This window comes from Sus scrofa, chromosome 1 (assembly GCF_000003025.6).
Source record: "Sus scrofa isolate TJ Tabasco breed Duroc chromosome 1, Sscrofa11.1, whole genome shotgun sequence".
NCBI classification, from domain to species: domain Eukaryota; kingdom Metazoa; phylum Chordata; class Mammalia; order Artiodactyla; family Suidae; genus Sus; species Sus scrofa.
Window position 1 is genome coordinate 15,279,564 of NC_010443.5, and position 20,520 is coordinate 15,300,083.

Here is a 20,520-nt window from a genome sequence, read left to right on the forward strand (position 1 = left end):
AGAGGTTTCCTGCAGCTCCGTTTTGGGGAGATCAGGGTTGGGTTCCCAGGTTGAAAAGGATCCCAGGAGGACTGGGAATCCAGCTGTCAGGAGTCTGGAAGTTTGGGGGAGATTCAAGCCACAGGCAACCGAGGTGCTGCATCAAGGTACGAATTCCTTCAACATATGGTCACCAAACACTCGAGCTGCCCATTCCTTTTTTTTTTTTTTTTGGTCTTTCTGGGGTTGCACCTTCGGCATATGGAGGTTCCCACGCTGGGGGTCTAATCAGAGCTGTAGCGACCAGTCTACACCAGAGCCACAGCAACTCGGGATCCGAGCCGCATCTATGACCTACACCACAGATCAGGGCAACGCCAGATCCTTAACCCACTGAGTGAGGCCAGGGATCGAACCCACAACCTCATGGTTCCTAGTCAGATTCATTAACCACTGAGCCAAGATGGGAACTCCTGCCCATTCCTCTTAGAAAATGGTAACAGGAGATGGAGAAAGAAGAGATGGAGGAAGAGAGGGAGAGGAGAGAGAGGAGATAATAAAAATAAAGAGGTGATATTATGGATGCTATCTGGCTTTGTAGTTTTCCCTTCATTTGTAGGAAAGAAAAATTGAATTCACCTCTAAGGATTTTTCCTAAGGAGATCTTTGGATAAATGCACTGACACGCATGCCTACAGTTGTTAATTTCAGTGCTGTTCATAGTGACCAAAATGAGGAAACAATTTAAGAGCCCATCAATGCAGAATCGGATGAATAAATCGTGGGACAGCTTCACGATATCTTCAAACCTTTTCTACCTCAACACACTTGAAAAATCAGAAGCAAGCTCAACTATCAATGGCTGAGCCACACCATGCTTCTCAGCACTGGAAAGACGTGTCAGATGGGAATCCACCCTCATCCTAGGCCTGTTGACCACCGCACCCACCCCCAGCTCCACCCCCCAGCACATGGGACGAATCTGGGATGTGAGCCGAGGAACATTACGTAGTCATGCAAAATGACAACACAGCTCGATCCTGACTCACATGGAGCCAGTTATCCAACATATTGCTAAGAATCAAGTTGCTTACAGAACAGCATGTGTAAGGTGATCTCATTTATGACACACGATATCCAGATAGTCTCAATGTTAACAGTCGTTTATGCTTTGTTTATCGGTTCTGTATTTTTTGGAATAGTTTTCCAAGGAGGCTAGATTTTTATAACCAGAAAAAGAAATAAGGCACTTACATGAATAACTAGCCTTGTAAAAATGAGGTTAACTATGAGCCAAGTCCAGTTAAAGAAAAATGTCTCTGCCTATTTACAAATAGGGTTTTGTGCCCCAAGCCTTGGCCCGTATATCACTAGTAAGTCAATGCAATGACACTTCAAGACAAAGGAATTTATATGGTCTCCTGCTGTGCCCCCAGATCACATTAAATAAATATTTGAAATCCCTAGCTTTCTATCTTTTTTTCAGCTGGTGACTATATTTCTTTTTTAAAAAGAGGCAGAGCAAAGCAAACACTCCTTTTTACAAAAACCATGCCTTTTATAAAAGGAGCAATACAACTGTGAATGCCCAACATCAATTCTAAAAGGCAAGAACGAAATGAGTTTTTGTCATGAAAATTCATAAATATTAAGAAGAGTCATCAAAAAGCCTAAGTTTCACCCAATTATCTGTTCATTTCTCAATGTTATTTTAAGGAGAACACCAAAAAAGTCCATGCTCAGCTCAAAATATTTCACTTTTAAGTCTTAATTTGATTTTTTTTTTTTTTTTTTTTGTCTTTTTGCCTTTTCTAGGGCCACTCCCGTGGCATGTGGAGGTTTCCCAGGCTAGGGGTCGAATAGGAGCTGCCGGCCTACACCACAGCCACAGCAACAAGGGATCCAAGCCGCATCTGCGACCTATACCACAGCTCACAGCAATGCCGGATCTGATCCTTAACCCACCGAGCGAGGTGAGGGATCAAACCCGCAACCTCATGGTTCCTAGTCGGATTTGTTAACCTCTGAGCCACGATGGGAACTCCAGTCTTAATTTGATTTTTATCATGAAAAACAAAAACAAACATCCAAGGTGGAACCAGGTTGATCAAAACACAATATAAAAAACAAAAAGCCCAAGTGCAAGGTTAGGAACTCGTTACACTTGACTCTGTGGAGGAGACTCATCTGTTTTGCCCTGAAAATAAAAACCCACCTCATGTCAGATGAAGGAATGTCAACTGAAAGGGACAAGGTGATGCCAACTTGGAGAAGAGGATGGATACGAGGGGTGTGGCGACAGATGTAAATAGGAAAGAGAGTTCTATAAACATGTCTTCTTAGCAAAATTGACTTTAAAAGTAGTCTTACCCAGCAACTAAGACGTATTTTCCATCTGCTTGATCCTTTAACCTCTCCAGCAGGGACAGACGTACTTTGGCTTTGCTTCTGCCGTAGATTTCAATTTCATCCTCAAGCAATCCTATCTCCTTGGCAAGGACATCCACGGCTTTTGGAGTCTGTGCTCTTGAAATCTCAATATCACTGGGTGGGGAAAACATAAGAGGTATGAGAGTCGGCTCGGCTTAGGTGGTCGCTGCTAGAGTGGAAAACAGCCCTAGGCCATGCCAACGATGAAATCAAATGGCTTTGTGGTCCTTTTTTTCCCCCAAAGTAGGATTAAGCACAACTGCTAACAATTAAAGTGCATGAGAAAAATGATACGTTGCTTGCGATAGAGAAGCAGCTCTTCAAAACTCCTACAGGTCCTCAGAATTCTGTCCAGGTACAAGGACACACCTGTGCCGTAGGAGAGGTGACGGTAGGCATCACTGTGCCCGACCGCCACCCCAAGATAACTCCATGATAGAACAAACACAACACTTTCCTACAGGTCATCGCTGGATTCGCTAAGCAGGGATAGAGAGATGGGCTATTGCATAATGCTTTCTGACTGGACTAGCCACATGTGTCTCTTGGCAATTCGAAAATGTGGAAATGTTCTTTTTGTTTTATCTGTGTCCATCCTTTCCATCGCTCTTCCCTCGCTCAAGTCCAAAATCATATTTCAAAGTATTTCCTTCATTACATAACTGTCGGTAAATGGAGCTGGTGCCCAAGGCTCCACTTCAGACACAGGAAATTTTAGGAACCCCAGAGTGTCGCTGGGCAAACAACTGAGCTATTCGATTTTTTCTGGCAAGTGGTGCACCCTGCTGCTCGTCTTACAGGAGGTGAACATCAGCAGGTGCAGAGCTTCTCAGGGCCTTTGGGGGCTACTGAGCTCAGCTGCTTCTCTGACTGGGGGTTCGGCCCATCCATCAAAGACTTGGTCTTGAGGGCTGATATCTGATAATAGGGCAGTTTCCTGGAACCCTCATTTTGGAGCACAGGGGTCTCCACGGGCAGGAGGCTCCCTGCTCTATTTTTTTTTTTTTTTTCCTGCTGCTACAATCTACTCTCAGTCTTCCTATATGCTAGGTTCTCCTCCGTGACCCTTGATGCAAGAGGTAACAAGAGTCACTCTACTGCCACTAGAGTGGGACTTCTCTAAAGCGCACTAGAGTGGGGAGCTCGGAGGCGGTCAGAGCCCTGAGCGTGCAGCCAGGTAACCCCTTCCCCAGGCCCACCTGCATCTTGCTTTCTGAGTCTCTGTCCCCCCTTCGCTGTCCATGCTCCCACTTTCACTTTGCCTTCCTCGCTATACCTTTTTTTCCCCTCTCTGTGTCTCTCCTCCCATAAGCTCCTAAATTGAAGAACCTACACTTGGAGAATCTCCAAGATTTTCTCTTCCCTAGCTGAAAAGGGATGGTGACATCATTTTGATTTTTGGAGTGATTTATAAGCGACTCAGCCTGCCTTTCTCTCCCCTGTGGCTTGAGAAGTCAAATTTGGTTAAGCAATGGAAGGGTTTTTCCCCCAAGTGGAATTTATTTTGATTTGTACAAAGACCTTGGTACACAATTTGGCATCGTCCAACTGAGTATTTTTTTCAGCTCTGTGTAAGCAGAATTTACTCATTTATTTTTAAAAATGAAGGTCAGAAGAAACTTCAAGAATTATTTTATCTATGAAATAGCATTGCACAACTACAGGAATGATGTTACAAAACACATTCCTTGGAATTTATGTATTAATGAACTCTGAAGATGACTAAAACGTTTAGTCTGCGTGAGGGGTAACCGAACCACGGCGTTCGGCTCTGGCCCAAACACACACAGGTCAAGGCTGAAAACCAACTTGTTATGAAGTGGAAAAGCGAGTCAATTCCTGGAGGTGTTCTCCCCATCACTCTGTGTATTTCCTGCTGGCAGACAGAATCACCTGAGCGAGCCCTGGCCTTCTGCAGACCCTGCAGGAACTGGCTCGGGCCAATTCACTTGCAGGAGGGGCGGCCGTGGGGGATTCAGTATGAGGCTGGAAAAGGCATTTGGCTGGCTCCGGGATCTGATCTAACGAACTGTTCTCAAATCACATGCTGGGACTAGGTCCTGCCGCTTGCACTTCCGAATTTGTACAGAGAGAATATGCAGCTTACACTTCATTAACGACCACGCCAAAGCACCTCTCCATCTGGACTCTCACGCACGGTCCCATCAGAGAGCAGATACCACGGGGCTCTCAGGAAAGCTGAGCTCCGTTCCCACGGTGGCTGGTCATTTATTTACCCCCCAGAGGAGAAACCTACAAGGCCCTTAAGGCCAGGCTGACCTGTGCGTTGGGCTTTCCTAACACTGACAAACAGATTTCAAATATTGTTTTACCGTATTTTGTCAAATCTAAGATAACTATCATTTTAAGAAGAAATACTGCCATTGCGTAGATGATACATTATCGCTAGGAAGGTGCACCCTGGTTTTCAAGTCAAAAACCCCCCAAAAGCAAATCAAAACCCCAAAACCCGCTACATTTTAGAATCGATAGAATATGAGGAACAGGTTCATTATTAATCTCAGAGGAACTGAACGATAGGAGAAACAGTACCGCAATTTGATGAGAGAAAAGTATCCACCATTGAAGCCGTACCACATGGGAGTCGTGCTCCCACCCAAGAAATGACTTTGGCTATTGAAGGCCCTTGCGTGAGCTCACATCAGTATGAACACATCACCCAGGTACCTTGGAACGGGGGACAGAGGCTGAAGTTTCAAGCAGTGAAGTTTCCACCTGCGGTACTGCTGCTCGCGGAGCCATCTCCTTCCGCTTCCAACCATGTTCTTCAAGTGGGTGGAAAGGAAAGCACGGGAGAAAAGTGAAACCTGATGGTTTATGCATCTGTATCTAAACTATGAAACTATGGCTCAGGGATAGTATGTCATGAAAAGGAGTCAAAGTTGCACAGTAATCCAAATGAACAGCAGGAATAATTTCATTCACACAAAATGAAATATGCACGTTTTCCTTAAGAAAATGTGAGAGATAAACACTATTAAAATAGTTTGTATTGACTAAAGGCATCAAGCACACAGATTCAGAGAGTTTCCATTGTGGCTCAGTGGTTAATGGATCCTACTGGGAACCATGAGGATGCGGGTTCGATCCCTGGCCTTGCTCAGTGGGTTAAGGATCCGGTGTTGCTGTGGCTGTGTAGGCCTGCAGTTATAGCTCCAATTCGACCCCTAGCCTGGGAACTTCCATATGCTGGGGGTGAGGCCCTAAAAAGAAAGAAGGGAGGGAGGGAGTCGAGGGAGGGAGGGAGGCAAGAAAGGGAGGGAGGAAGAAGGGGAAAAGTTCCTTTGTGGTGCAGTGGGTTAAGGATCCTGTATTGCTATAGCTGTGGTGCTGGTTCAACTCCTGGCCTGGGAACTTCCACATACCGTGGGTATGGCCAAAAAAGAAAGAAAGGAAAAAAAAAAAGAAGTGTACTAAAACCTGCTTCTGCTTAATTCTACTGTGGCAGGAATTAGAGGCTCAGGTTTCTCTACTGCTACTGAGTGCCTCTGCTGGCGGCTCCATCACCATAAGCTTGAGAAGGCACAGCTTATGCAGCAGAGAGCTGGGGATCTGGGGCTTTAGGTCACATAGACGGTGGTGGTTGACAAGCTGTCCATAGCTCCTGTAATATTCCTGTCTTCAAGAGGTAAGCCAACTCCCTTCTTCTGGATACTGAACTAGACTGGGCGGCTCACTTCCAGCAAAGCGGCAGAAAAGAAGCCGTGATGCGTGGGACTCTGGAGACGAGGCCCTAAAACCTACGGTAGCTTCCTCCTTGCTCTCTCCTCTAATCCCTCATTCTGGGGAAGTCAGGTGCCCCAAGGTGAGCAGCCCCACCGAGAAACCCACCTGATGAGGAACTAAGGCATCCTGCCAAGAGCCACTGAGGAATTAAACACCACATGCCAAGAGCCATCCTGGATGTGGCTCCTCCGGCCCCAGTTAAGCCTTCAGATGGCTACAGCCCCAACCGACATCCTGATTTCAGCCAAACCTGTCTGGCTAAGCTGCTGCCAAATCTCAGACCCATTTATTATCTCTGATAAGATGTTGTGTTAAGCTGCCAAATCTGGGGGGGGGGAACTGACTACACAGCCATAGATGATTAAATAGCAGACCTGATTTGGGTCTCTGCCCTGCACTTGCCATGTAATCAAATTTAATTTTCCCAAGTTTCCATTTTCCCATCCATAAAATGGGAATAACACTACAGGACTGTTGTGAGAATTACATGACATCCTGGGACTTCATCAAACTCCAAACTCCAAAATTCTGCGTCAGACTGGCATTCCCATCAAGGCACAGTGGTTAACGAATCCGACTAGAAACCATAAGGTTGAGGGTTCGATCCCTGGTCACAGACGCGGCTCAGATCGTGTTGCTGTGGCTCTGGCATAGGCCAGCAGCAGGGGCTCTGATTAGACCCCTAGCCTGGGACTGTCCATATGCCACGGGAGCAGCTCAAGAAAAGGCAAAAAGACAAAAAAAACAAACAAAAAGTTCTGTTTCAGACAAACCTGAATCCGCAGAGCTGCAGCAAGGAGACTCACGTCTTCTGCAATGAGACTATGACCATGGATGCCCGGAGAACTGCACCCCAGCTTCCCTGGGAAAGATTTGAGGAACAAAAAAAAAAAGACGTTCAGCATAATGTCATTTCTAACCAACTGCTCCTTGTAAAAACCCCAAACACTGAATGGTGTTCTCATTTTCAACTAAGAAAGTTAGGATGTCAACGCACAGCTACAGGTAGGTCACCAGGTAAGTCCTGGCACAGCTTTGGGGCTCTTGATTGGGCCACAGGATTTAGGGCTGGATGGGAATAAGTCTTGCCCCTCACTGGCAGGTGTGACTTTGGGCCTCTTAATTAACATTGTCCAACCTTGTGGCGGTTTGTGAGAACTGAACACGAAATGGTATGTTAAGTGGCTGGCATCTCGTGAGTATGTTTAAACAGTACATATAAAATAAAAGCAATTTCACACATGAATACAAAGAAAAAAGGGAGGAATGGAGTTCCCCTGTGGTGTAGCGGGTTAAGGATCCAGCGTTGTCACTGCTGTGGCTCAGATCTCGGGGTCAATCCCTGGCCTGGGAATTTTTGCAGGCACAGCCAAAAAAAAAAGTAAAGGGAAGGCCTAAAGCACCTGTTAAGTGTTGTTCGAAAGATCAGGCTTTCTTAGATAATTTTTAAAATCCCTGTCATCAAAGTGATAGAATGAATTTTCCATCAAAACCAAGAAATTATATTTTAATAATTAATTTTGAGAATGATCTGGATTTCAAAACAGGGGCATTTATAAGAATTCGATTTAGGTTGGCACTTAGGAAGCTTATGAAAAGTAAACACGCATGTAAAATGCTTTCACCTACATCCTTCCCTTAGAGAAAAGAAACGTGGCTAATGGTGACTTTTTTGAAATAAGAAACTATTTCGCTCTTTTTTGGACCACTCTACTTTTAAATTATCCATTTTGCTGACAGTCCTTTGCAAGAAAGAGCAAGAAACACTTAAGAGTAAGTGTTTGGTGATGCTCTATTGTCGAAGGTATTAAGAGTGTTTGAAAATCATACCCCTCGGGTATTTGTTCAAGATTAGCAATGCTTCAGTTTCATAAATCATATTTAGGCAAAAGCCAAGAGTCTAGAGAATGAGGGTGATTTGTTTTGTTCTGTTTGAACCACTAGGCATCTGACCAATAGGGAAGCGAAACAGGCTTCCCTCATTCGTCCCTCTATCTTTAAGTGATGGAAAAATATGAAAAGCTACCTTCTAGTAGATGGTATCAGCTTATAAATGCATGTTCCAGGAACACAATCACAAATTCCCATGTGAATGAAGGCTGTTTCACCCACAGAATTACACAGGGAATAAGTTATCCCACCATCTCAGCCACTGCCTTGCATAAACTAGAACATAATAGAAAAGGCGCACACATATTATTTTAAACTTTAGTAGGAGTTCCCATCGTGGTGCAGTGGTTAACGAATCCAACTAGGAACCATGAGGTTCCATCCGTGGCCTTGCTCAGTGGGTTAAGGATCCAGCGTTGCCATGAGCTGTGGTGTAGGTTGCAGACGTGGCTTGGATCCTGTGTTGCTGTGGCTCTGGCATAGGCCGGTGGCTAGAGCTCCGATTAGACCCCTAGCCTGGGAACCTCCATGTGCCACAGGAAGCGGCCCTAGAAAAGGCAAAAACACACACACACACACAAAACAAACTTTAGAAGAATTTTGTAGAAACCAATATTATCTTTTTGAAGAAATTTATCTGAATTTCAGTAATGCTTTTAGTATATTATTTTCTTTTCCTTCTATTGTATTCCATCCAATAAAATTAAGCATATTTTGGAGTTCCCTTGTGGCTCAGTGGGTTAAGGATCTGGCATTATCACTGTGGAGGCTTGGGTCACTGCTGAGGGGCAGGTTCAAGCATTCCTGGCCCAGGAATTTCCACATGCTGTGGGAGGGGCCAAAAAACATTAGGTGTTAATTTTTCTTATGGAAAAACTCTAAGATGGGTATCTCACATTGACTGGATCGGGAGGTTCTTACTTTCTTCTATTCTATTCTTCTATTTCAAAAATTTTCTATCATAAGCACTGCATTGCTTTTGGAGGAGGAATCCATGCAATCTTAAAAACGGAATTGGAAGTTCCGAATCTGGAGAAATTGAAGCAATTAAGACGGTAACGCAGTGAATCAGGAATATATTTTTAATAAATGTCATGGCTAAGGACAATCAAAAAAGGAAATCATTACCACCACTCCACAGGGCCCACCTAGAGGACCGTCCACACTCAGTCTGGGAGTCCAGCAGGGCTCCCACCCCAAACCAAATGGGTCTTTTCACTTTCCACTCAACATTCCCCATTAACTTAGGGCTCCTTCCTCCAGGGACAGGGCAGTGACTCTAGAAGACAGCCTTTCATTTATAATTTTTCTTCTAATAGCCAAACTTATCACAATAAGGACATTTTAGGCTAATGTGTTATAAGACTCTTCCTGGAAATCAGAACAGCCCTATTCTGATAGGCATCCACCCTGGGAATCCTAGCGACTTTGATTAACATGAGCACTGGAATGCAGCCTGGGATTCTTCCCGACTTCACACTATAGAATTACATTTGCTTACAATGATGCTATGGGAGTTCCCACTGTGGCGCAACAGGATCAGTGGTGTCACGGCACTGCCAGGACACAGGTTTGATCCCTGGCCCAGGACAGAGGGTTAAAAGATCTGGTGCTGCCGTGGCTTGGATCTGATCCCATCTTGGGAACTCTACAGGCTGCGAGGTGGCCAAAAAAGAAAAAAAAAAAAAAAAAAAAAAAAAAAAAAAAAAAAAATGCTGTGAACTGCTCTGACCCATAACGTTGCTGTTCTCCGGGCCCAAGATATAAGATAAGACCAGTTTTCTCCTTTGTCCCATTTGGTATGTCAGAAAATATGTCTTACTTATCAGGGTACAAAATGGTTTGTGCTTAAAAGGAATTCTGCCCTTTAGCAAGCAGAGCCTTACAAAAACCACAGCCCATGTCCTTCCCTTGAAATAACTGTTTGAAAATGAAATTATTCGTATAGCTAGGAAACGGAACACTGCCATGTTCCCTGTTTTCAATCTAAACATTAGAATCATGCCGCAGATCCAACAAGTTAGGTGTAATTGTTTTCCGAGCACGGCTTCTGGGCTATCAGCCATCAGGAAAATCTCTCTGGGGATGAAGTATTCAATAAAGTGCCTCTACAGAATTACCTCATCATAAATCACCATATCCCATCTATTTTTACAAGGGGAGGGAGCGGGGATGCTGTACCATTAAGATGAATATGAAAATGTCATTATAAAGCCCTGCCTTCACCCAGGCATAAGTATATTAAAAATTCTTTCCCTCTTCAGTTTAAATAAAAGCAACTGTCCTTTTAATAATGCTTGAAAAAGTCCTCATTTGTTTAAAGTGGAAAATTATATAGGAAAGAGAAGGGGGAAAAGCCCTTCTCCAATTTACTCATAGATTAAATTTTCATACTAATCAAAATTGCTAAAATTAAAACTTGGGACTATTGTGAAACATAATGCTATTATAAATAGCACCGACTGGAAAATGTTCATCCATTTAAACAGCAGGGCATTTTCCATCTTGGCCTTTGCCCTGTCAGTCCTGTTTTGCCTTTTTTTTTTTTTTTTTTTTTTTTTTAGGGCCATACCCGGGCATATGGAAGTTCCAGGCTAGGGGTCCAATTGGAGCTGTAGCTGCCATAGTAACACCAGATCCGAGCTGTGTCTGTGACCTACACCACGGTTCACGGCAACTCCAGATCCTTAACCTACTGAGCGAGGCCAGGGATCGAACCTGCGTCGTCATGGATGCTAGTTAGATACATTTCCGCTGAGCCACAAAAGGAACTCCAGCCCGGTTTTCAAGTGGGAGACAAGTTTAAGGAAATGCCTCTATATCTGCAACTAATTTCAAACTGTAACAAATCCATGTGCAATTCTGAGTCCACGTGCATTCACTCATTCAACAGTCAGTACTTCCTGAGCCCTTCCTAAGTGTCTGGTAACTGTTCTCGGTACTGGGCATTCAAAAATCAATAACAATAACACTACTACTACTGAGCCAGATAAATAAAAAATAAACTGTGGAAGTTCCCGTTGTGGCTCAGCAGTAACGAGCCCAACCAGTATCCATGAGGACACAGGTTCGATCCCTGACCTCGCTCAGGGGGTCAGGGATCCAGTGTTGCTGTGGCTGTGGTGGAGGCCAGAGACTACAGCTCCGATTCCACCCCTAGCCTGGGAATGTCCATATGCTGCGGGTGTGTCCCTAAAAAAGCAAAATAAATAAATAAATGAATGAATGAATGAATAAATAACTGCAATCAGTCTACCTACAGAATCATTAAATCAAAACATTACTGCTTGGTCTTATTTCTTTTTTCCCCTTCAAAGAATCATTACCTTGAAATATAACATTTGAAAAATACCTTTATAAAAACAAAGATGCTAAAAAGAAACTTATTAAAAATACAGCCCCATTTCACTAATAAAACATACGTCAAGCTTTATACAATCAGTAGGTCTCAGGGAGATTCTGAAAGAGCATGAAGGAACCTCTCTATCTCCAGGGAGGACTGTGCCAAAATTGTCCTAAACATATAAACTGTAATAAAAAATGGCAAGTTAGCCTCATAGCAAGGAAGCACTCATTATAAAAATAATAATAAAGTCATAAGTGACTTTCCTAATCCAACTAGGATTCTGAACAAAGGAGAAAAAACTACAGTGCATGTCCAACATTTATGGGCTAGGCACTGTTTCTTTTTCAGGAAAAAAAAAAAAGCATATCCAGGGAGTTCCCATCATGGCCCAGTGGTTAACGAATCCAACTAGGAACCATGGGGTTTCGGGTTTGATCCTTGGCCTCGCTCAGTGGGTTGAGGATCTGGCGTTGCCGTGAGCTGTGGTGTGGGTCGCAGATGCGGCTCGGATCCCGAGTTGCTGTGGCTCTGGCGTAGGCTGGTGGCTATAGCTCCAATGAGACCCCTAGCCTGGAACCTCCATATGCCTGGGGTGCGGCCCTAGAAAAGGCAAAAAAACAATAAAATAAAATAAAGTAAAATAAAATAAAATAAAATAATAACCAGAAACTGCATATATTTCAAAATACTTTAGTACAGGTGTTCTATCTACTGAAAAAAGCCATTAATCCCACATTCATATTACATTGTACCGCTAATTGCTTTACTCATCTGTGTGCTCATCTGCGAGCAGAGTACATGGGCATGCTGGGAAATTCCTGAGCACCTGCCCTTCAAATCACACTCAGAGCACCCTGCACCCTTCAGCGACATGGGTTTTTTAATCTGATTGGTTCATTCTGAGAGAAGCTGCATTTCCTAGAGAGGAAGGTGTATTTATTTCTCTTTTGGAAGAAATAATTATATGAATTTCAATAATGCGTTTAGTACATCATTGTCTTTTTTCTATTACATTGCAATATAATTAAGCCTAATGCTTTTTTAATGGAAAATGGAAAATGGTTATGTCAAGGTGACTGGAGCAGAAGCTGTATTTATTTTGTCTTTGATAATTATTCTCTATTTCACTCTGCGTTCTGGGACTGCCTAAGTGTCAAGGTCTAGACCTCCAGTGTGGCACCAAGAAAGGCAGTGACTCCTTTTGGCCCACATTCAGACCAGCTTTGGGAGAAAAAACTGTCCCCTGGGCCAGCTCCTCACAGTCCCTTGCCCCCCATTCTGAGGTCTGGAGGTCACAGGTAACGAGGAAGAAAGGTTCTCTGCTTCCCTCAGCCACTGTCTCTTGCATACACCTGTCAGGGACTTGAGGGAGTGGGCTGGGAGTGGTCCAAAGCTCTCTTGGCCTGAGTGTCTTTCTATGATGGAGAAAAGGGTGTGACCAAAGGTTCCCTGGCACTGGCACAGCTTTGGCTACCCTGAGGGTGACCTGATGCGGTCCAGGGCATTCCTGGATCCCTTGGCAAATACTGTCAAATACCTGCAACCATCCTAAGACCTTCTCTGTTCTTTTTTTGTCTTTTTAGGGCTGCACCCCCAAAATATGGAGGTTCCCAGACTAGGGGTCCAATTGGGCTGTAGCCACTGGCCTACACCACAGCAATGCCAGATCCGAGCTGCATCTTCAACCTACACCACAGCTCACGACAACGCTGGATCCTTAATCCACGGTGCAAGGCCAGGGATCAAACCTGCGTCCTCATGGATGCAAGTCAGCTTCACTTCCCCTGAGCCTCGATGGGAACTCCAGCCCTCGTCTCTTCTAATGGAGACTTTCACACTGTTCTGAAGCACCTTTGGGGCTTCAAGGGTGTGCTTGTGGGGTCACCGCAAAGCGAAAGCAGAGATGCGGGAGGACTGGTACCCATTCCCATCCTCCGGCAGCTGTGTTTTCATCTGCTTTCACATGTTGAGGTTCGGCTAAGATTTCTTTACAAGAAAGGATTCTGCTGGGTTTTTTTAAAGACTGTGAACACGAGTATTTCTAGTGCACCACACACATGTACCAATTACCTACTTTGGGTCACAATCGACCTAACTGCTGATGCTAGAGGCCAACAGGGGGGGTGACCGGGTGGGGGCGGGGGAGGCAGCCACTACTGCAGTTGGCATCTTGGCTTCTCTTTGTTGACAATATAGTTCCGCTATCAGGTAACCCAAAAGGCAGGTACATGGACATTCTAAATTTCCTATCCTGTGTACGTATGTTGACAGCGCCCATTTCAGGAAACAGGTCTCTTCTGAATAAGGCAATCTTTCTCATCACACTCTTCCCCTATTTTTGCTTTTGGCTGCACCTGAAGCATGTCAAAGTTCCTGGGTCAGGAACTGAACCCATGTCACAGCTGTGGCCCAAACCAGCGTCGGATCCTAACCTGCTGCACCCAAAGGGAACTCCAATTTGACCTATTGTTCTCAGTGGCCTGGCACCCAATTTGAAGCCATTTACCTGACAGAAAGTCATGGGAACAGTTGAGAACAGCAGTTCCTTGCTGGATCCAGGACAGCGGAACCTCTTCTGGCTTGGGTGAGCCGAAGATCACAACATCAGCCTCGTGAAGCTGGACAGACAAAGAAAAACATCACACACCTTTTAAACTGCAGCATAAAGACATGACGAAGGACCAGTGTCAAACGCCACCATGTAACAGATGACAACCAGAGTTCCAGAGTTCAGTTCCGCACAGATGGCATGGACAGAACCACGTTACTGATTTACTGAAGGAGCTCGGATTTAATACAAGCCGAACGTGATGATCCCGTCCTAGAAGAGAGGAGGCTTAGTCACTTCAGCATACGTACTGGGTGTAGGGCTGTCATTTGCACATTTTTACCCCAACAGCCACACCAAGGGGGAGGCCAGGGCCAAGGGAACCGCCGCGGAGGGAGGAGGCTGTGCGGGCCTCAGCATGAAGCCACTTGCAGCATGAAGCCACTTGCAGCATGAAGCCACTTGCAGCTCTCACACGTGCAGGAGCCCTTCTGGCCTGTACCAGTGCACCATCCAAATCAGACCCATCTGGAATGTTTACTAGATCCATGGAAGGAGCTCCAAGAGCTTGAGAAAGAATATCGTTTTCCTTGAGGCCCTGGTTAATCGCTTGTCCAGTTTTTTCTTTTAAGAAAAACGAAAGGAGTTCCCATTGTGGTCCAGCGGTTAATGAATCTGACTCGCATCCATGAGGACGCAGGTTCAATCCCTGGCCTTGTTCCATGGGTTAAGGATCTGGCATTGCCGTGAGCTGTGGGACAGGTTGCAGATGCGGCTCGGATCCTGCATTGCTGTGGCGGTGGCACAGGCCGGTGGCTACAGCTCCGATTCAACTCCTAGCCTGGGAACTTCTGTATGCCACAGGTGCGGCCCTAAAAAGACAAAAGACCAAAAAAAAAAAAAAAAAAAAAAAAAGATGTTTACAGCCAATATTACCAGCAATCTAGTGCATTAATGAACATCATGTAGGTTCTCTATAGATAGAGTTGAAAAGACAGTGAGACTTACAGGTAAAGTTATATTGCGGGGGAGCTATGTTCTTAGGGAAAGAGGATTTTAAACATTTGATAAGAAAATTATTTCTCCCTTTACCGCTGCAGACACTCTGTCAGCGTAAAAGAGAAAGGTGAACGTGTAACGCCTGTTGCAAGTGATCAGCAGATAAGAAAGGCCATTTTGCTACATTTCCATGCTCGACAGGGGCAAAAACAGAACATGTTAAAACATCCATGGAAAGGAAGTTAATACGTACAAGGCTGCAATGTTCATTTTGGAAAAAGCCAAGGATCACAGGTTCACTCGAGTCCCAAGAGCGCTTCGTTTCCTACACGTGGCGTCTCCGGTACAACCTGTTCGTTTCATTCGCTATAAATCTCTGAAATCTCATTCTGCCCCCTTAACTGCCTACCTGGACTCAACTCGAAAGCGGGCTGTGCTAATAAGCAACTGGGGGACAGTGGATCCCGCAGAGAAAAGACAAAAATCTCCTCCCTTCGCAATGATCGCGTTGGAGATGCTAATTCTTTCTGGAAAGGAACAGTGCTAGATGCTTAAATCAATAAATAGCGCACTGAGGCCCAGGCAAGGTTTTAATGAGCTAAGATTCAAGGAGAATTATTGTCTCACTGGCTGTTTCTGCTTTCTTCCTCCCTAATGGGAAGGACCCTGGCCAAAGCCTGGCTTGAAACTTTATCTCATAACAAAATATTGCCTTCTCTGCTGAGACGTGAGTGGAAGCAGCTTACGGCGAACCGCCCACTCCCCAGGCGGGAGACCAAATGTTAAAACAATCACAAGACTCGGATGTGCAGGCATTTGATGGGGAGCATGTGGAAGAGTTGAGATACCATGAAAACTATTTTTCTCTAAGTCACTGATTTTTTGGGGGGGTGGGGGGAAGACAAGTGTCAGATTTTAGAGAGGGGCTGATGGAGATATCACTTGCAAAATTATAAGGAATATCCTAATTTGGTATTCTGCACATGAAATGCATTTTAAAATCGAAACTATAGAAAAGACAGCCCCTCCTTCTTGACGAGAAGATAGAATTTATCTTCTGCCGTCAGTGGTTTTAAAAGGGCATATATGTGGATCTCAGCTGTGAGATTTTTACACTGACAGAAAGCTGGGATGGGCTAAAAAAAAAAGATTTGGAGATATGAAGAACTGTGATTAAATCACCTGAGGCCTATCAGACCTGCTTCTACATCTTTCAAATGTCACGAACACCATTCAGAAAGCAAAGTTCAAACCCCAGGACATTTCTTAAAGAAATCAACAACAGGGGCTTTCTCCAGCAATGCTCCCTTCTAAAATTACAGTGACTGAAAAAAGAATAAAAGAGATCCAGGATTCTTTTTTTTTCTTTTTCAAGGCTGCACCTGTGGCATATAGAAAGTTGCTAGGCTAGGGGTCGAATTGGAGCTGCAGCTGCAGCCTACACCGGAGCTTGTGGCAATGCCAGATGCCTAACAAACTGAGCAGGCCAGGGATCAAACCCACATCCTCATGGATACTGAGCCACAAAAGAAACTCTGGAGACCCAGGATTCTATAGTGAATATACCCCTCACTTGCCATCTTTCAACTGCCACCTGGGGCAGACACTGAGGTCACTGAGGATCTGAATTCAAACCCTGCCTTTAAGACTCAAGAGCTGGGATCTTCCAGATGAAGGGGCAGGACAAACCACTGGAATATGGAAAAAAAACAAACATTTGACTTCTGCTTCTTTTGCCCGCAGGCTCTGTGAAGTACTTAAAAGCGGTACTAGTATTTAATGTTCAGCAGTTGCTGTGCCAAGACCGGGCAGCTGTCACACACAGTACGTACAGGGTACAGGGGAAGGTCCCGAGGGAGGGAGGGAGACAGGCACGGAGGGAGGTGACACTGTTCTTTCACTTGCAGTGAACTGGGGCACTTTGAGGTTAGCGTGAGCTGGTTAAGTACTTTCTAGATCACATTACGTTCTGCACAAGAGGCTTCACAGTGCTTTGTAATGACAGGGAGTGGCCATGAAATCTTAGGTGGCGAGGAGGCCCCTTGGCTCTCTCATCACAGGGTCCTAAAAACAGTGAGGTGTTTTTCCTTTTTATGAAATGTCACTTTCTTTCAATAAATGCCAGATTCTCGAATTGGCTGGACTTTTCTTGGGAAGAGTCAAGAAAAAGAAAAATCACACCAGGGTACTCTGGCTGCCCTCACACCATCCAACCGTGTTTTAGGAAGATGACTCTGGACGGCTGGATTGAGAAGAGTTGGAGGGGCTGAGAGGGACAGGCTGACACTGCAGCAGGCGGAGGACGGCAGGTAGGAGGCTGGATGCCCGGGACCGAGAACGGGCAGGATGGAGGATGCGGAACGGGACGGGTCACCATCATAGATGCAGTTAAAACCGAAGCTTCCACAAGCTCTCCAAGGGAAACAGGTAGAACGAGAAGAAATCAGTGCTTAAAGGTACCCTTGGGGAGCAGTCATTGTAGATGACAAGCGAAGAGGAAGAAATTATGTGGCTCTGGCTTGGTCCAGGAGGCAGGAACGGAGGATCGGTGTCGCAAGCTGGCTAAGGGGAAAGGGTGAGGTCCCTGGGTTTGAATGATGCCAGATGGCTAAGCAAGCTAATAGCAAAAAGCTAAGGTTTTTGCAATTAGGAATTCATCCATGCCTTAAATGGGCACTAGCCACCATGCCTGGTAAACCCCTGCCCTTTGAGTGGGCCAGCTTTCCTGCCTATGGAGATTTCACTGAGTCGGTTTTTCACGAGCAGAGTCTCCGTTTATCCATAAATTCAAAATGTTGAATGTTGAAATTTTTATTTGAAAAAAAATTTTTTGGGGGTCTTTTTAGGGCTCACCCACGGCATACAGAGGTCACACCAGTAACATATGGAAGTTTCCAGGCTAGGGTCGAACTGGAGCTGTAGCTGTCAGCCTGCACCACAGCCCCAGCAACTTGGGATCCAAGGAGCCACGTCTGTGACCTACATCACAGCTCACGGCAACGCCAGATCCCTAACCCACTGAGCAAGGCCTGGGATTGAACCAGCATCCTATGGATACTATTCGGGTTTGTTAACTCAGCCACGATGAGAACAACAACTTTTACTTGAATTAATTGAACTTCTACCAAAGGATTACTGCTTTGTACCTATGGGTCAACATTCACATTAGCCTGCAATATTAAGCATGCCATCAAATAAAAATAAAAATGAAAATAATTGTGTAAATACTCTAAAATAAAAATACCAAACCATGTTCATTTAGATGTTGTAATACTTTGGCAAGACAAGAGAAAGACGGTTTCAGAAAAAGACCCTCCTCCCCCGTGACAGGCAGAGCAAGTGATCTCATCCTGGAGAATTTTTTTCCTTTCAGGAACTGCCTGTTTCTTTTTTCCACTCTCATCTGTGATCAGAAGAACATTATTGGCTTTTAAAATTAAGATCTATTTCATAAATCAGCACGAGCGCAAGCCAAATGGATAATTTGGAATTATGATTAGAGCACTTATCTCCCAAGTTTTCTCCCCAAAGGATAATAAGTGACCTTTCTCTTTCTAAAACGTGTATATCTTCCTTCTTTATTCAATGTATTTACTGCTCAATGTATGAGATGATCAAAGACAGCTGTGTCCAAAGTGACAGAAAAGAGAGTTAATCCCTCTTCAAGGTAACCTGATTCTCACATAAATTATGACAGATGATAAAAGGAAAATGTACTTGTGATAGGACGTGATGGAAAATATGAGAAAAAAAATGTATACATATAAGAATGTATATATAGGAGTTCCCACCATGGCGTTGTCGTGAGCTGTGGTGTCGGTCGCAGACGTGGCCCGGATCTGGCATTGCTGTGGCTGTGGTGTAGGCCGGCGGCTACAGCTCCAATTAGACACCCCTAGCCTGGGAACCTCCATTTGTCATCGGTGTGGCCCTAAAAAGACCAAAAAAAAAAAAAAAAAAAAAAAAAAGAATGTGTGTGTGTGTAACTGGGTTGCTTTGCTGTACAGCAGAAACTGACAAAACATTGTAAATCAACTATACTTTAATTAAAAAAAAAAAAGGAAAATGTAACCTCAAATCCAGTAATGGATACACTTTGAATAATTCATTAAGAATTCCCTTTCTTGGGAGTTCCTGCTGTGGCTCAGTGGAAATACTCTCCGACTGGTATCCATTAGGACACAGGTTCAATCCCTGACCTCGCTCAGTGGGTTAAGGATCTGGCATTGCCGTGAGCTGTGGTGTAGGTCACAGACGAGGCTCAGATCCAGCGTGGCTGTGGCTGTGGCTGTGGCGTAGGCCGGCAGCTGTCACTCTGATTTGACCCCTGGCCTACGAACTTTCATATGCCAGGGGTGCAGCCTTAAAAAGCAAAAAAAAAGAAAGAAAGGATTCCCTTTCTCACACCCTAAAAATGTAGGGCTGAGAGTGAGAGTGAGCACGTGAGTGCAATCCTGAGAGAGGTGCGTGTGTGCGTGTCTGTGTGGTGAGAGGGAATCCAGTAGGTCAAAGCTCAGACAGAAACTCCTATCACGAAAACGAGGAAGACCACATTATGGTTCCCAGAGCCGCACGAAGCAAACTGTGCTTCACAGAGCCCGACACGTGACTTACGGCTCGGTTCTGCTGTGTTCACGTGCATTGACGTGGCTGTGGGAAATTCAGCTTTGCATTTCCTGCTACAGTTTTGCCTTCCAATTTTTCCCCCCTTTTTGGTCACACGTGCGGCAGGCAGCAATTCCCAGGCCAGATGTCAAACCCATGCCACAGCAGCATCCTCGACTGCTGCAGTGACAATGCTGGATCCTTAACCCGCTACACCACAAGGGAACTCCTGTGCTTTCCAGTTCTGAACCTCGGACTGCACATCAACACATTTCCGCATCCACTTCCCCTGAGAAGTGAGAAGCTGCACTTGATAGAGAAAAAGTGAGGGGCAGAAGGAACAGCTTGGTAGGTGGGGTTTTAAGACCTAGATTCAAGTCTAGGCTCTGCTCCTTTTCATCAAGGACCAGGGTCAAAGCACCTGGTTTTCAGGATGCAACATTAAGGAGATAATATATGAAAAAGCTTTCAAAACAAAATCTTTAGACAAGGGTGCTTTTTCATTATGGACTATGTTCAGACCTACCCATTAGAGCATTCTAATTCTACATCCTTAGAAAGCATTTACACTGGAGAAGAAAGGGTAAAAGACGGAGCCAGCTGCTGCAGATGGTACAGACAGGCCAGCAGGGTCGATCTGCAGGTGGAATGGAGGTGACGTCACCTCCTGTTCTCTGCAGGACACAGCCCCAAGGCCTTCTCCTTTGTGCAATATGCACCTTGAACATCTAAGGCTTCCCACAGCCCCCTCTGGAGCTCATGCCCCTTCGTTTCAATAGATTCTCTCACAGGTCCTTCTCTCAACACTGCTAAATATAAATGGCCTGATTTGGGGGCTTTTAAAAAAAGTTCGAATCACCTCTTTCTCTGGCGTTCCTAAGTTGCACAATGATCAGGAAGAAGCAGGAGGGGAAAGAATGGCAGCTGATATCCAAAGGCATTTTCAGTCCATAAATATTGAAAAATCCGCCCAAGA

At 44.9% G+C, this 20,520-nt stretch overlaps 1 protein-coding gene across 1 annotated transcript in view; it reads right to left on the minus strand.

Annotated features, from left to right (window-relative positions):
• Positions 1-20,520, minus strand: part of MTHFD1L (methylenetetrahydrofolate dehydrogenase (NADP+ dependent) 1-like) — a 189,337-nt gene that overhangs the window by 138,635 nt on the left and 30,182 nt on the right. Inside the window, 4 exon segments of the mRNA XM_021086779.1 lie at positions 2,350-2,523; positions 5,098-5,195; positions 6,930-7,018; positions 13,899-14,010. Of these exon segments, the coding sequence (XP_020942438.1) occupies positions 2,350-2,523; positions 5,098-5,195; positions 6,930-7,018; positions 13,899-14,010 (473 nt within the window).